This window comes from Varanus komodoensis, unplaced genomic scaffold (genome assembly GCF_004798865.1).
Source record: "Varanus komodoensis strain SLA01 unplaced genomic scaffold, ASM479886v1 scaffold4, whole genome shotgun sequence".
Classification (NCBI taxonomy): Eukaryota; Metazoa; Chordata; class Lepidosauria; order Squamata; family Varanidae; genus Varanus; species Varanus komodoensis.
In genome coordinates, this window is record NW_025335941.1 from 30,747,630 (window position 1) to 30,765,513 (window position 17,884).

Here is a 17,884-nt window from a genome sequence, read left to right on the forward strand (position 1 = left end):
TTTTGATGATTATTTCTCATACCCCATCTTTTAAAACAGGAGGGATATTTAGATTTTTCTGTGATAAGTGCAATTGGAAGGAATAGGAGATGAACTTTCTGAACTCTCTTCCACAGAAATCTATAACCTCTTGTTAATTGAAGAAATAGTTATTTCAGCAGAATTTCAGCTTGGACTGTGTGATTTAGCTGTATGTGATATTACAGGTCATGACATACTTACCATGGCACATGGCAGGCATGTCATGAGTGGGACTGGCTGGAGCTGGGGATCAGACTGGATGGCCCAGGTGGCCCCTTCCAACTTGCTCTGTTTTTCTTATTATAGGTATCATTTTGTTGAGTATTTGAATTGCTAAATGGACTTTAAGCCTAGGATATACATTTTCAGTTTCAGGTGGAAAGATTTCATTTTCAGGTGGAAAGATTTCACTTTCAGGTGGGATAACAATCCTGGAGTAAAATAAACCTGATTGATTGATTGATTGATTGTTGTCCAATGAAGAATAAAAATGAAAAGAAGGGGATTCAATTAAAGCCTCTCTTCTCACAGGGGAAAAATACAGTTAAGAGCAATTTATGAATTGCACTTCTCTTGGATTAAAAGAAAGCCACAAAAGAGTCAGACCTGAATCTGGGAGCCATTAACTAATATTGCAGGGGAAATTTCTTGAATACAATTTCCTTTTGGGGAAACAAAATCAAAGAGTCTTGGCTATGGGGACAATACTAGTGAATGTGCACACACTTATTGTTGTAAGCCGCCCCGAGGCTTCGGAGAATGGGGCGGCATAAAAATGTTTTAATAATAATAATAATACACATTGCTGCTGTTATGTGTTGTTATTTCTGACTTTCAGCTACCCTATGAGTGAAAGCTTTCCAAAATGTCCTGTCCATGATAGATGTACTAAATTCAAGGCTGTGGCTCTATTCAGGAAGCTAATCTATCTCTTCTTTGGTCTTCCTTTGCAACTTTCCCTAGCATGACAATCTTCTCCAGGGAGTCTTGCCTTCTCATGATGTATCCAAAGTATGACAGCTGCAGTGTTTTACATTTTTGCTTCTAGGGAAAGTTTCAGCTTGATTTGACCTATGACCACTTGTTTGTCTTTATTTCACTCCAGAGTATTTGCAAAACTCTACCCTAGCACCATCTTTCGAAAGCATCAATTTCCTTCTTGTTGGTCTTTTTCACTGTCCAGTTTTCACACCAAAGCATAGTAACTGGGACTACAATGATGTGAATGATCTTGGCTACAAAAGTCCTATGTGGACCCATCATTTCAATTCAACTTTTAGCTTATTAAGAAAAGCAATGCTTCACCTTGGTATAGACATAACCGAGACCATAGAATTTAAATGGGCATTCAACAACATCACCATTTGCTTTGGTTGCAATTTATATGAACCTATCCATTATTTATATAGGGGGAAATGATGAATTTAGAGTAAATGAAGCTAATGCTTCAGAATGCGGACTTGAAAAAAGAAGGGTAGGGGAGGGGAGAGGGAGTGGGAGAGGGAGAGGGAGGGAGGCAGAGGCGGAGGGAAACGGAATGGTTGTTTTAGAGTTCAGAAGTTTTAGAGTCCATAAGTTCAGACAGCAATGTTAGAGTATTACGATACTGTGGATATTTTACATTTCTTTCCAAGCAGGACCCACTGGCTACCCAAGATTCATTTAATACTAGCAACCTATGTACTTCAGAATTTTATTTGTGTAAGCCGTCCTGAGGATCTTGCAAAGGACAGCATACAAATATCTTAAATAAATAAACAAACAAATAAAACATGGTTGGAGAAAGTAGGGATACCTCTTGCACATTTATGATATATGTCTCATAACACATTTTAAAATAGTGACAAAATATAAAAATTTATAGGCACGTTAGCTGGCAAGTTAGATCATAAATACGAGAATCACATTTACTGAACTACAGAGGGAATAAAATGGACCAGATATATAATTTTGAAATTGTGCAGGAAAATATTTAAAATCAGCTTTTATAAATACATACAATCTGGACTGGTTTCAAATTCAAACTTGCGGCTGTTGCTCCCATATCCTGCAGCAGTTCGGGCTCTGATTTGGAAAACATAAGTAGTATCTGGCTTGAGGCCATTGATAGTAACATTGGTGCTTTTTGCTCTCAGAATAGTGTAACTTGTCTCTTGTTCCTGCTTTAGAAAAAGAAATTTCCACATTAAAATTCAACATAGCAAAGCCAATGGGGTTGCATATTGACCTATGTTCATTTGCACAACAGTTCCCTCCTATATTACTCTGGCTATGTAAACAGCATTTAAAGTGTAAGTTAATTGTATTCATGTGCACCTTATCTTCCTTTGCCAGAATGATGGAAAGGGATTTCATTTTTGACATATACACAGATGCCCAGTCTTGGAACTGTATTTGGTTATGAAGATTTTTAAATATGGTACAATAAATCTCTTTATCTGACCGTCATAGAGACACCAAAATGATCAAATCCCAAACAATGAAGTAGGATCCAACCTTACTACTTCCCTTGTTTGGAAAGGAAGAACTTAGGGTCAAAGGACACATTGCTTTTAATAGAGTTCTAGCATCTATGTCTTTTTAGGAGTCAGACTAGGGTCCCTAGTATGGAGAATAAGAACTGGATTTGCCGCCTAGCATAAACATTAAATGAAGGCATGGTTGCTAGATGCATAATTAAAGTAATGTCTGCTGTGACCCTATGTAATCTAAGTAGTGAGACTGACAGCATGAGGACACGGATATGTTTTCATACTGCACAGCTCATGACCTGCCTTGGAAGCTTCAGGCTTTCTTTCTCCTAAACTGCTTATGGGGAAAGGTTATATCAAAAATAGATTTTCTTAGGCAAACTTCAAACTGTATTTTCTGATGCGGTTCTGAAAATGCAGGACCATTTCAAAGACTAGCAAACTCCTTGACTTTCATGATGGATAGATAAATGATTAAAGGAGGGTCCAAAAATCTTCCTGAATCCTGTGCCATATGTACCTGTTTCCCCAGGGGAAAAGACTGACAGTGGGTAGACAGGGTTGATCAGGAAAAGGACAGAGTGGAAGGTTATAGCCCCCTTCTCCCAGGTCAAATAAGCAGCCCCCTTCTAATGCTTTGAACTAAGGAAAACTCTGTAGGAAGTCTTGATCACAGATGTCTCTCAGGAATCTGGCACTCTGCTTTAGTATTAAATGACTCTAGCTGTGAATGCCACCCCTGGAGGTAAACTAGCAAATGTGGACATGTCATTCACTGTAGCTTGGGTCACTCTGTGAAAAGCTAATTGCTAATTTCATCACTGATCAGGGAGGATTATGTCTTAAGTAGGTCATCTGGACTCAGGGGTGCAGTTTCGTGTTTGTATAAAGCTATCCTTTGCTGAATGAGATTGTTTCATTTTCCCAAAATGTCAGCTGTTCTCTCTCTCTGATAACGGGGAGAAGTTGGAATGGGACCATGAGAAATCCAGCAGCTATAATTTACAGGGGATCATATAAACCTCTTTTTAGTTCATTTTCTATAGCTTTCATTAATTGTGCACTGCTCTCCATGATTGGTCATAAGGAATGGGACTGATTTCCAGGTAGGTAGGTAAGTATAGGCTTTCAGCCTCTAAATGGGCATTTTCAGTGTATACATGAAATTCCCATTGCCACTACAAGCCGAGCATTGGTTTAGATTGATTCAGATGCACAGCCCTGGATTTGGATTATCTCATATAGTTTTATGCAAGTCTAATGTGGCAGACCTGAGACACTGATTGGGCCAGAGCTTTTGCAGGATGAGCTTAGGGAGTAAAGCTAAATAAGTGTACTTTTGTCTGTTGTCTCAGACATGGAGTTGGAGGCATGGGAGAAAACATTATCTGCATGTGTTCACTTCATGTAGCCTATTCCCACAAAGGACATTTCATTTGAATCAAATTTAGCCCTTATTCCTACACATGCAAACAAAACCACTAGAATGGGGACAGAGGAACTGGGAACAAGATGGTGGCAGGGAGCTACACACTGTTTACTTGCAATGGGTTGTACATGCAGGTTACCAGTCAATTTGCCAGAAGCATGAGTAATTTACTAGATAAAGATCTGAGAATGCATATAGTGTTGCATTCCCCATATCAGTCTGATTCCACTGCTTGTGCATATGCAACAGGGAGTGGACAAGGGAGGTCAAGTTTGGTTAAGCCTATGAGACTCTTCCTCCTATGGATACTATGTTCACCATGCAAGAGATTGTTTCCCTTAACTCATGGCGATTCCTATGTAATGAACAGAAAGCCTAAACTTACAACTACAATCTACTAAATTCAACAGAACTTCCTATTGGGATCAATGCATCTAAGATTGATGCATAGGTAACTAATTTAATAGCCCCCAAAGACACAGGAGGCCATTATAAATGTCATTGTTTTATGAATTTGAGCAGTGGCTCAGCTGGAATGTCTGAGGTTATGCTTACATACTCAGGTATTTCCTTTTTTAATAAATGAGAGATTTTGTGATTGTGTAAGGGTAATATTGTGTCCCATTAAACTCTCTCTCTCTCTCTCTCTCTCTCTCTCTCTCCTCTCTTGTTCTCTCTCTCTGTGCCAGGCAACAATGTATCTCAAAAGTATGGCGATTTCTGTCTTATATTAATATCTTTTCTGTCTTTATATTTTTATGCCAGTTTTATATTAATAATAATCAGTTTCTCATGCACAACAGTTTCAAACAGTACAATTCTATACCCATCTATTTAGTCTTTAATGGAACTTAGTCCATAGGAAATGTATACAGAATAGAACAGAACAGTTTGTTTTTCATGGCTCAGAAAAAGAATTTCAGAAACAGTGTACTGTATTCATCAGTTTTAAAAAGAAAGAACAAAAGAAAGCTAAACTTGACATAACTATAGTCAAGCAGTGAATTAAATAAAACATTTTTCTACATTTTTTGCCTATTTTATTATACTTTACAGTATAAAATATCAATAAAAATAAGCAAGAGACAAAACACAGTTTGATATCTAATGACGGGAATTTTTTCCATTTCCATTATAATTATCTGCCACAAAAAGTAATGCCATATCTAATTACAACAATGAGCATGATGGAAAGTTATTGAAAATGTATAGTACCTTGCTGAAAAATTCACCTGTCTTTGACATTTGTTGTGTTATTACCTGGAATTGAAATGGATATAACTGGCATTGTTACCACTTGCTGTGTACAAGAAACTCAACACTGTGAAAGTACAGATTATGTTTATTGAGGCTCAAAGGAAAAGTAAACAAAATTATCTGGCAAATAATTAGTTCCTTAATTTGTCATTCCCCACCCCAAGTCAACACATGGTAGAAACACTTTTGGCAGCAATTACGCTTCCAAATGTTTCTGGACAAATCTCTACTAGCTTTGCACACTGGCATCCTACAATATGTGCCATTTGTCCTGAGAAACTGCTCTGGCTCTGGCAGTTGAATGGAGTTTGTTGGGGAACAGTGACTTTCAAGTCTTGCCAAATTCTTATTTAAGTGAGGTCTGGGCTTTGACTGGCCATTCTAAGACATTCAGGTTTTTAGTTTTAAACTGCTCTAGTGCTACCTTGGCTGTGTGTTTAGGGTCACTGTCCACTGGGAAGCTGCACCTCCACCACAGTCCCAGGTCCCTAAAGATTGATAAAGATGTTCTCTTGGAATTGCCCAGTACTTGGCTCCACCCATCTTGCCCCCAATCCTGACCAGTTTCCTGACCTCTGCTGAGGAGAAACATCGTATACCATGATCCTGCCCTCCCCATACTTCACTGTAAGGATGATGTTCTCAGAACAACCAACAAATGACTGTTTGTTTATTTAGTTTTTGTGCCACTGTGAAATATTTTGCATCTTTATAGCATCACATACACATCTCAGGCTAACAATGCCAGTTAAATCCATTTATCTCCAGGTGGTAGCACAACAAAATGAAGAAAAATCAAAGGTGTATTGAATACTCTTGCAAGGCACTGTACCCATTGTGACTTCAATCCTTACTTATTTGAGAGTTAAATTCTAGTTTATTTCAATGGGATTGACTTCGGAGCAGACATTCCCTCTGAATAGATTGTACCCTGTAAAATCCTAGGCAGTGAAGTACACTACTGCTCTCTGTTTCTCCGCAACTGTGTATATACTACATGCACTGATGAATATACTTCATCAAGGAAGGATGGGGAAATAAAAAGATTGGAATTTTATTTTCCAATCACACTAGAGAAAATGTTGGCAATACAACTTGAAAGGTGAGAAAGTGGACTTCTAGAAGCACTCGTAGTAATAAAATTAATCAATGGACTTAAAATGTACTAAGATTTGCTCATGGCTTTGACCTCTGCAATTGTGTGGAAGAATTTGAACATGAGTCTGAAAGCACTTTTACATCACTTTCAATTTCTTTTCAAGTTTCTAATCTTGCTCTTTCTGAGACCAAACTGAAATAGACCATGTCTCCCCTGTACCTCGTATCTGTGCTTTCCCACCTTTTCGTAGTACTTGACTTCATAGTCCAAGATGATCCCATTAGGATGTTCAGGTTCTTGCCAAGAGAGAGACACACTGTTTCTAGATGTCCGGTCTTTTCTAATTATCGTAATAGGAGATGGAGCTAGAGGGAAAAGACAAATGGGAGGGGTGAGAAAAGCAAATGGAGTTTATCACTGTTCTAATCCTTGGCAAGGAGGTGGTGTTTCCATCAGAAGGGCTCCTGAGTATAAACCTGGGCCTGTATCAACACTTAACAGCTGGGTTATAGACTTCTTACCCAAGCCTTGAAGCAGGATGGCCTGAAGGAAAATGAGTTAGACTTTCTGTTGCTGGTAGACTGGTGGCAAATGAGCAGATGTTTCTAATCTGCTACTATAATGTAAGCAATGAAATACATTTGATATATTAAAACATGAACAAAACAAAGAGGGGGGAGAGTTCTGCCTATTTATTATGATGTTGTGGTATTATTATTACCAGATTCTGCTGCTCATTGATAATGTTTTCATATTTCAGGCATATGACAGGACTGAAATGCATTATAGACACGTAGTCCCAGGAGGTCCATCATTAATATTAATAATTAGTGTACTGTTGAATGTATCCTTTTTGGTGACATTCTGTATGGTTCCCTCGCCTCTACCGCTCACTTTTAATTTTTTCCCACTTCCTTTACAATTTTCTACAGGGTTACCTCTCTGTTTGAAAAACCTAAAATGCATTTTTCAAATTTTGCTTCCACACTTCAGAAATCCAGGTACAGGTGACACAATTATGCAAGACGACAAAGCATTTTATCATTTACATTCAGCTCATATTATTAGGGGAAGAAGAACCTGAATGAAGTCAACAGGTACATTTTCATATGAAATAGCTCATATGATTTAAATTAAAAGAAGACTGGTCCAAATTTACCAAATCTGCTCAAATATTCATTCATTCATTTATTATATTTCTATCCCATCCATTAGCCAAAATGGCAGGTACTTGAACTAGAGTACAATGTCATTGTATAATTATACAGAATTCTGGCTAAAGTTGGTTTTCTGGTAAATCTTTATCATATGAACACCAATGTTATTTTCAAATTCAGCTTCCATTCTGTGCATGGCCTTTGGTTAATTAGGGAAATTTGCAGTAAAATGTTTGTTCACAGGCAATTCCATAGTCAAAACTATAGGTGATATTTACAAGCTAGATACCAAACAGTCAGAATGTTTTTCGTGGTTTTTTGGCATGGAAGATTGGAACATGGGAAGCTGCCTTGTACTGAGTCAAGCCATTGGTCCGTATAGTCCAGGACTGTTGATTTTGACCAAGAGCAGCTCCCCAGGGTTCCAAACACCTGCCTGGAGATGTCAGGGATCAAACCTGGACCTTTCTGCCTGCAAAACAGGGGCTTTACCCCTGAGCTGTCTACGGAACTTCCCCAGTGGAGCGTCCCATGTCATACATATCTCTGCAGCTGTTATATCCTCATGCATAATTTTAGATGCTTTTAATTCATGCTTTGTCTTTCTCAGTTTGCATTTTTCAAGCCTATCAAGCTTGGCATTCATGTTGCAATAACCTTCATACATATTTATAAATGACCGATAAATCATCAAAAATAATTTTTCTTACCATCACTGAAAATAGTTTAAAGTTAGTCAATAACATGTAAGTAACACAAGGCAGTTCAATGATGGAAGCAGCTGCTTCCAGGGGTACTTAGACACATGTGTGTGAACGCACACATGCACTTAATTTTACCTATACACATTTGTCAGAATCACAAATAATGTGCTATGTGCATTCCAACTCTTTTCCTTCCCAGGAGTCCAAAATGAAAACCCATACAATACAATCCTTTCTTGGTTGTGATACAGGGCATTTCGTATAAGAACTTTTCACAAATTACAGAAATCAAGATAACAGTCTCTCCAGTCTGTGGAAGTAGCTTCTGCCCATGTGAAGAGTTGATTTCAAACGGCCCTTTCTTCCCTTCATTTCCCCAGAGTCTTGGTTTTACCTTCAGGCTGGTTCACGCTGCTTCTGAGCCAAATGATAGGAATGGCAGATGTTGTATAATTGGTCCCCCATTGATCCCACTGGGTCTAGGAGTTTATTTCCTCTGCTTTTCTGCAAGACTGTTTAGTTCTAAGTTTTTGTCTGATTAATCCAGCTTGTAAGCCTTGACAAGAGTCTCCTGCTAATTCCTTCCCTTCTATTCTGCTTATCTCACATTCTGAATCTGAACTTTCTGACTAGAAATGCTATATTGTGGGAAGGATGGGTCCAAGTTCCACATAATGTTAGCCAGCTTACTAAGAATTTATCAGATAGCTGTTTCCCATGCACAGCTACTAATTATTGAAGTCAGAGTAGCATTACAGAACTGGCATATATGGCACGTTGCACAGCAATGTGGATGGGGAACAGTGAGACTTGAGCAATGCACATGCTGATAGGAAAATCACTGAACTTTAATCATCAGACTGAGCAATAGTTCTCAGCCTAGAATTTCCTGAATCCCAGCTCTTATTACACTGACTGTTCATGAACTGGATATGATGTCTGTTCTTCATAATTTCAGACAAAAATTCTCTGGCTTTTTGTTTGAAATAAAGCCCTGCTTCACATCACATTATGTGTTACTCTTATTTTAAATTCCAGCTATTACAGAAACATTCCCTCAGGGTGGGGTTGAGATGCCAAGGGGGAAAGCGAATGCCCCTGCCCTTGATGCACAGAGCGAGGTGTGGCAATGACAATCTTCACCACTGATGCTCTGCATTTTATCTAGATGGCAGATGAAGGGGTGAGGCAGGGAAGGAAGGAGATTGGGGTGCTGCCTGACTATGGCCTGGGCTGTGGGTTCCAGCTTCCTCTCCTCCACAGCCCCAGCACATCCCTTTTCCTCCTCTCTGAGGCAAATTTGGAATCCTAGAGAAGCAGCAGGCACAGTTCTTTCCATGCCACATGCAAGAGAAATAGAGGCTCAGCCTGTGGGATCCTAGCACGGAAGTTGCAAAGCTTTAGAGACAGGACTCCAAAGAATCCTCCAAGGAGGCAACGCATAAATTTTATGTAAGTTTAGGCATTTCTGAAATTTTGTGCTGGTTTGTGCATGCTGACAGTTGCAGGGCTTTTAAAAATGTTAAACCTCTATGGGATGTCGCCCTAAGGCTCTGTTTTAAAATAGCACTTGACATGTTTATGTGTAACCCATGGTCCTGTACTTTAAAGGAGCCAGTTACTGATCTGTTCCATGGAGAAAAATTTGGTGCTTTAATACAGGAGACATTATTGATGGTTGTACATAAATAAATGCAGTTCCAATACTTTGTTCCTTTGGACACAAGGAACGAAGGAGTAATGAAAGATGTGCAGTGGGAGAGTTGCTTGCATAATAATTGTGGGGTATAAACTTGGTCATTTTAGCCAGAATCAGACAGAAAAGTATTTCACAGTGGAGAAAAGTATGCAGCCTGATCCTTATTGACTCACTCATGATGTCTGGATAATAACATTTCAGTTTAATAAGCATGTGAACCTTGCCTATGCATACAGCTACCTTGCTTCTTCTTTTACAGTGCAAGAAATCAAATGAGGAAACTTCTTGCATCTGAATCGGAACCTGTGGTTGCCAACTTTGTTGCATTGTTGGATATTAAGTCAATTTCAATGTATAGGAAAACAATGTTAGATAGCAAGCTGATTTCAAGCAGTTCTTAAATATCCTGCCATCTTCTGAAGTTGGTAACCATATTTCCACATTCAAATGGAACAGCAAACTAGGCTAGTGAGGGGCATCCTGGTTTCATTGCTTTTGCTACCAAGTGAGGAGCCCTGAGACTGTGTGTACAGGCAAATGGCTGCACAAATACAACTTGAGCAGGATCATGCGCTTACTGCTGTGAAGGAATTTAGCACCAAACTTCTCAATACAGCATTGAAAGGCTAAATATAAGAAATGACCATTTACCACAATCAAATATTTCCTTTGAATTTTCTGTATACTGTCCACCCTTCTAGAAGGACTGCCAGTGTAGAATGTGCAGTTTTGACAATGCTAAACAATGATGTGCGTATAGGCTGCATAAATGTACTAAGTACCGAACTTGTAAAAGTTAGTGCTTGTAAGTTATCTACTTGTAAATCTAATAAAAGTTACCGAATGCTGAACACCAGATGAATTTGTCTTAACAAGAGCCACTCCATGGCCTAATCAGACTGGGCCAGTTTGTGTTATTAAATGATTGCAAATAAAAAGTACATAAAGTGACAAAGTGAAAGGTCATGATCAAAAACAGGATAATGGAAGGACTACGCAGACAGTATTTTATTGGCTTCTATGCTCACACAGTCCATATTCCATGACTCAAGGCAGGGAAAAAATGTAGGTCAGTTGAAAAGACTACAGACAGGATCCAGCTGTTTGTGCAGACCGAGGAGTTGTTAAGCATACTCTGGCCCTGTATGGATTTCATCCTATGAGGATGAGTGGGCAACAGAATGTTGCAAGCCTTACAAGGATTTACATCTTTGGGTGGAAAAGGAAATGTAAGTCCATCTATCATAGCTCCCTACATTGACATCTAAATCTTGAAACTGGTGCACAGGAGCAGCGGATCAGCCTCACTTGTCAGCTTCTCCTGCCCTTCCTCTGTGTATATGCGTCTGTTTATTTTTCTCTTCTGTTTCCTACATGTCTTCATATTTTGTGTCTTTTGCACTGCCTCTGTTCTATACCCAGCTGTGCTCCATCATTCTATACCTTCTTTAAATCTCTGGTGACCTAGTTTCTCTATGCTGCTTGTGTCTCTGTCTCGTGTCCTTGTTGTACCGTATTTGAGAACTCTTTTTACTTTATGTGTCTTTAGTCTCTGTACTTGGATAGATGAAGGTCTATCTTTATTCTTTACTGTCCTGTTTCTGTTTTGTTGCACTAACATTTGTGTTGTTTTTAATGTATCTTTCACAAAAATGCATTTTTTCCATATACATATCATATGTGCATTTAAAATGCAGTTTACTTAAAAACGCAGTCTGAAAAAAATCCTCAAGTATACCCAGTGGGTCTCATGTGCCCTCTTTTTCTCTTCCAACTTAAAAATCCATGCATTTTCTAACACGCCACTGAGATTGTTCAGAAAAAGAGATTTCTGATGGTGCTAAAACTGGGTTCCAATACAATATTAGTGTGTTGGGGAGCAGATCCCACTTGTGCCTTGTGCTCTGAGCTTTGGGCGGGTCATGTGTCTTTTGCCAAGCCTCCTGTGATAGCTATTTTATATAGTGCTCAGGACAGACGCTCATATTGCCAGATGTGCCCTAAAAGGTTGCCTATTCTTGTCTCATTTGTATCTTCCCTTGACTGTCTTATTTGGATGACACTTCAAAGCATTTCGGACAGATATACTAGGTGCCTTTTGTGGTTTGTTGACTGTAGGAATGAACTGTGAAAATTTGTTGGCTTCTTAATGGCTAGCCTCAGGAGTAATCTCAACCTTGCAGTTGTATATCTATAAACAGTTTCCTAAAATGTCTTCTATAGGCTTAGATCCATAATGTGGGATTTCACTGGAGTGTGGTTTTCATCACTTTTTCTGTTGTACAGGCATTTGATTAGATACTCTGTGCTGACTGTGATATTTCTGTAGCCTGAACTTACAGAATATCTTACAGAATATCTTATAGAACTTTGATAGCTACAGGTGGGGTGTTTGGTATAGCAGATCTAAAAGCAGATGCAATAGCAGCAAGAGGCAGGTGAACAGACATTTGTAATGGGATTTTTCTCTAACCCATCAGAAACCATTGGGCTTCTCTACTGCAGCTGCCTTGCCCTCCATCCAGGCACCAGATCGTTCTCTCTCTCTCTCTCTCTCTCTCTCTCTCTCTCTCTCTCTCTCTCTGCTGTATTGTCTGACAGCCAAAGCTATCTGGGTGGTTTACAGCAATGCATTAAAAACACTCTAAAATGCATGACAATATAAAAACTTAGGAAAAAAATCATACAAAAATTAAAATCACATTTTAAAAAACACATTTAAATATAAAATTCCAATAACTGAAGTAAGATAAAACCTAACTGAACCTGGATTTTAAAAAAACTAACAAAGCCCAACTAATTAAAGGCCCTTCAGTAGAGGAAAGTCTTGACTTAGTGCTGAAAAGACAGTAAGGTTGGCAGCAGAAAGGCCTCAGTGGCAGCTTATTCTACAACTAGGGGGCCACCAGTGAAAAGATACTTCTTTTTAATTTCAAAACAATAATGCTTGTCTGCTGTGGGCACTGGTCTATCAGAGATTCAAATGCACATTTTCTTTGGACACCAGACATGGGTGCTGGGTGTTGGGTGTTAAATCCACACAAATAGCCAGTAAAATTACTCCATATAGTAATTAAAGAAGATACAATAAATATTATAATTACATTGCATTTATATTGTACCTTTTTTCTCTAGTGAGGAACCCATTTTATCCTTGCAACACGAACTCTGTGAGAGAGTCTATGCTGAGAATGAGGGACTGGCCCAAAACCACTTAGTGAGCTACATGGCTGAGTTAGGACTAGAACCCAGATTCCCAAGTCGCCAGTCCAACATTCTAACCACATCAAAACGGCTCTTAAATAATTCAATATTAGAACATAAACTTAATAATAAAGCATTAATTTTATATAGACACCAAAACTTGAACTGTTCCAACACTTAGAACTCTAACAGACAGCAAAGTATTATAAGGATAAACAAATGTTCTTTGCACACTTAAAGCTGTTGTGAGGCACTGGAGAGAAATCTGGGAGAAAAACTATTTCTTCTCCTAAATATTTAAAATGAAAAACTGAGCAAGCATGAAGCTTCTTGATCTGCTAAAACTGATTTTCTACAAGAAGTGATCCTATCATATACTACTTTTTCTTTAGATTAACAGCAGTTGGACATACATTTTTTCATTGATTTAAGAGCCATGTGTATTGTTTTCATTTATTACATGAATAACTGGGTTCAGATAAATACATTGCAAAACCAGGCATGTATTGAGTATACAGGACATATTTTAACACTAGTAAGCTTATTAAAATAATTATTAATTGTTCTAAAACTTATACAGTGGTGATGTACACTTAGATCAAAACTTCCCATGCATGGGTCCTGCCTTTATGATATTGGATCATCCAAAATTCCACAAATTTCACAAAGTACGCAATGGTTCTCTTGAATTTTCTTCAGGCTAACTGATCCAAAATGTGGGGAAGCAGAATAAAGTGAAGTCCAAAAAATCAGCCAGATGTTGTAGCCCCAAGGTCTGCAGTTTTAGACCCTTTTCAAAACAGAGATACACAGCATGAATGAGTGACTGGTAAGTATAGAAGGCATCAGATCCATCTAGCAATGCATTCTGAAAAGCAGAGACTGCTTTCCATTTCTGAAAATATAAAGGTTGGCTGTAAAACAGATCTGCCACTTTCCCTGGGTGAAAGATGTTTCTGGGTCGGCACAGAGCAAAATTACAGAGAAACATAGCAATCCTTATATTAGAAATGCTGGAGATAATGACATTACCTTTGCTGACTCAGGAACCTGTGTCTTTCACCAAGGTGAAGTTCAGCCTCCCTGTAGTCATTCTGGAGCTTGGTAAGCTGTTTTTAATGAAAGCCTTTAGGAACTGCTACTATAACTGATTTAAGTATTTTATATTTTGTTCTTATGCCTTTTAGATCCTGCTGTTTAGTGTTTTCTTGTATTTATTTGTATTTGTATTATTTGTATTTGCACTTGCATGCACATTTGCATTTGCATTTTACTTATTCATTTAGAGGTGGTCTGCAGTTGACTGGCAGGGAGGTGCTTTGCATGTAGAAGGTACCCAGTACAACCCCAGCATCTCCGGTTGGGGACTTCTTCATCTTCTTCTTGGATCCTGAACAGTTGCTGCCTTTCAGTGCTGACAATACTGGTCAAGATGGACTGAGGTTCTGAACCAATGCAAGGTTGCTACCTACTTATTACATCATTTTGTTTTACTAGCTGAGCGATTTATTAAAATGTGTAAATTGCTACATAAGTTACAGTAAAAATATATTTCAAACTAGAAAGTAAAGAAAAAAAAACTAGCACTGCTGTTCAGTGAGGCTTTAAAGCATTAGAACTTTTAGGTTTTAAGTTATTTCTCAGCTGGTGGCCTTATTGCTTATCTGTCCCTTGAATGAATATTCAGCCTTACTCTGTGGAGAGACCTGAGCCCTATTCCACTGATTTTCCATATTTTCTGAAGCTATTGCTTGTAACCTTTGAATGAACAATACACTAGTTTGTCATGCAAATATATATTTTAAATACAGTATTGTTAAGGTGATAAACTTAATGTAGCTACAATAAATGTATAATGAAAATTGAACCATTCCACTTTTGTATGCCAGCTCTTGTTCAGCAAGATCAATGCAGAGGGTTAAAAGCAATCTGGGTTTTGCAAGTCTTTGATGACCTCTATGAAGCATCTTGGGAAGTAGCATCTCACAACCCAATTCACAAAGGACTGATACCCAAATCAAAATAATTTAAAAGGTTAATTATGATAGATTCCCTGTTGGAAACATCTCTCACCTTTACTAGTGCTCCCTGAGGATTACATAAGACTCATCTGAAGAACGGGAATATTGGATGGAACTTGCCTTTCTGCCATTTCCTTGTTGACAAACATACGATTAAATTGTCTTTATCTCAGGTAAACACCTTTTGGAAACAATGACTTGTCCCAAAAGGCAAGCCCCATCATTTAATGAGGAGACACAAAGACATTTTGTAACCGAACTCTTACAATTTTGGATTCTATCCACCAATTTCTTATTTGTTTATCTGACAAGTGAAATGGAACATCTGGCCCCAAAATATTTATAAACATCTCTCATTATGAAATGTCACATGTTTTTCTTTTAACTACTTTTTCCAGAACTCGTGTCAAACAATGCTTTATTCTGTATTAACTTTTCCCCATAAGGCTAAAAGGAGGAATGCATCTAACAAGTGTCATCTAAAATGAATTTAATTACCTCTATCAGTATAATAAAGTGCCCTTCTATGCTTTCCGCTTAGAATAAACTTAGATAGTACCTGAATATTGTATATCTAGCTAATATGTTATGTATGTCTAATAAACTGACACAACATGTATAACAAATAGAGCTAGTTCCTATGCTACTCTCCTGATCAGGACATACAGATTCAAGCCAGTGTCCAACATCCCCTCCTTTCCATCAACTAATCCAAACAGAAACAGCTGGAACATTCTCACAAGCTCCCCTTCCTTGTTCGTCCTCCACAGTCTTGGGAGCTATTTGCTCACACTCAAATGAAATGGCTAGCTTTATCGGAAAGCAGTGCCTCAGTGCTGGCTTTGTTTCATCTTGGCTGCTTCTGCAAAGAGCGAGTGAGCAACAGCTATTTTGCCAAAATGATGGGAATGCTGCTGTGAACCGCCCAGAGAGCTTTGGCTGTTGGGCAGTATAGAAATTAAATACATTAATAAATAAAATAAAGCAATGAGGAGAATGGAGCTATTTGTGATGGTATTCATTATGAAGGGGATGGAAAGGGCAATGGAAGCAAGCTTTATCTTTTCTTTTCTTTTCATAACAGGACCATCAAGTGTAAACTAGGTGAAGAATTAGGAAATGCCATCTGGTTCTACAGCAGTTACATGAGTGTGGAATTCAGCAGGTTTCTCCTTTTTTGCCCCTTTTCATCAAAGGATGAAGTTAAGGATGCCTCAGTGTCAAAATCCAGGATAACTACCCTATTTTGATTTGGCTTCTTGCTCTATATCAAATCCAATGCACCAACAAAGGAAAAATTCTAGGAAATAATGTAAATATTGAACAAGGAAAATCAATATACTGATATATTTACCAAGTAACAGGGCTAAAAGGAGAACATGTGGAATTGGTAGAAAGAACAATTAATGTAGTGCCCCTCCTATACTTTAGGCCATCTTTAATAGACCTATATTTAAAATGCTTCCTTAAAAATGGTGTATCATTTCAACCACTTTCAAATTCTTAAAATTTAACATCCAATTTCAGGAAAAGATTTCTCCTGAACTGCGGAGTTTTAAACATAGCTTTTGTGTATAATATTATAAAAAGAAGTGGAAACACTTATGTTAACACTTATGAAACATTATATTAACAATGTCACTGCTCATTATTAAACAAATTAAGAAACAGTTTTAGCACTTGATGTTTCATTGCTTGCTCACATAACATTTGGTGACTCATTGCAGAACCTATGGCCTACCTTCGAATGAAGCTATGTGATGAGAGAATAAACCTTTCTTTGTCATCTTGATGGCTGTTTCATACATGCAAATCATGAATGACATCACACTCAGTGAGGGTTTAGCATGCACCTGTGAACTCACCCTGAAACTATCATCTCAAAAAGGTGTTTGTTTTTTAAGGTATACCAATATTGCTCTAAAAGTTAGTGGGCAAAGACCTTGGCCACAAAGTTTGAAGTATTCAGAAAAAGGGCAAGGTACCCCAAGGTGAAAAAGGCAGCAAGAAGCAATAAAACATAGCTACTTGCTTTCATATGAATCGTTGAGACAAACTACTTCTGTCTAAAGGCTGTCTATGCAAGAAAAATCAGTGCTGCTCATTTTTCTATTGAAACAATTAGATTTAAAATTAAAAGCAAATCCCTTGTTTCTTTATGTGCTGTTATCTTCTCTCTCTCTTTTACAGAGCTACAAAGTGAGTGAAATCAACATATTTCCCATACATTCAATGTGTGTGCAATAAATTAGGGATATGCTGAATCCACTTGAAAAATGACAGGCTACACTATATATTCAACTCCAAGAACCACAAATTATGGTGCTGTGGTTTTCCCAGATGGAGGGATGTTCGAATGTTCAGTTTTTCAGTTTTATGTAAAATGGAAGAGTTGATTTTATGCTGCTTTATCATTTCAGCTGAAAAAAGCAAACCAGTGAAGTTAAAACAAATGCCTATTAATATTTTTCTTAGTTCTGATCCAGTGGTTGTGTTATTGTAGGCAAAATTATAATACCATGTGGCATTGTACACATGTATACTAGGTATACCAGTAACCATGGCTGTAACACTGATGGATAAATATTCAACACTTCCCATATTTTATGAAATTTATGCTATTACTTCATGAAAATTTATTCCATTCCTTTGTAACAAAATAATAGCTGCCAAGTTTTCCTGGAGATTTGTGACTGGTACAAGCAGGACACACAGTAGCACTTTCCCAGTCATGTTACTCAGAAACTGGTGTGCTCTATCTATGTTATGAAGGAAAATCAAAAGATGTACCATCCAGCTGCAGCTTGCTATGTAGGTAGAAC

The 17,884-nt window shown here is 38.0% G+C and overlaps 1 protein-coding gene across 4 annotated transcripts in view; it reads right to left on the reverse strand.

Moving 5' to 3' along the window:
• The window catches only part of EPHA3 (EPH receptor A3), a 239,559-nt gene that overhangs the window by 61,239 nt on the left and 160,436 nt on the right, over positions 1–17,884 (reverse strand). For 3 of the 4 annotated variants that reach the window (XR_006415904.1, XM_044442161.1, XM_044442163.1), the window contains 2 exons: positions 6,518–6,642; positions 2,021–2,183 (listed from right to left, as the gene is read on the reverse strand). Coding sequence is in view for 3 of the 4 variants with exons in the window: in XM_044442161.1 (XP_044298096.1) it covers positions 2,021–2,183; positions 6,518–6,642 (288 nt within the window). In the remaining variant the exon portion in view is untranslated. The remainder of the gene's footprint in view (positions 1–2,020; positions 2,184–6,517; positions 6,643–17,884) is intronic. The other variant, XM_044442162.1, reaches the window with a different exon arrangement.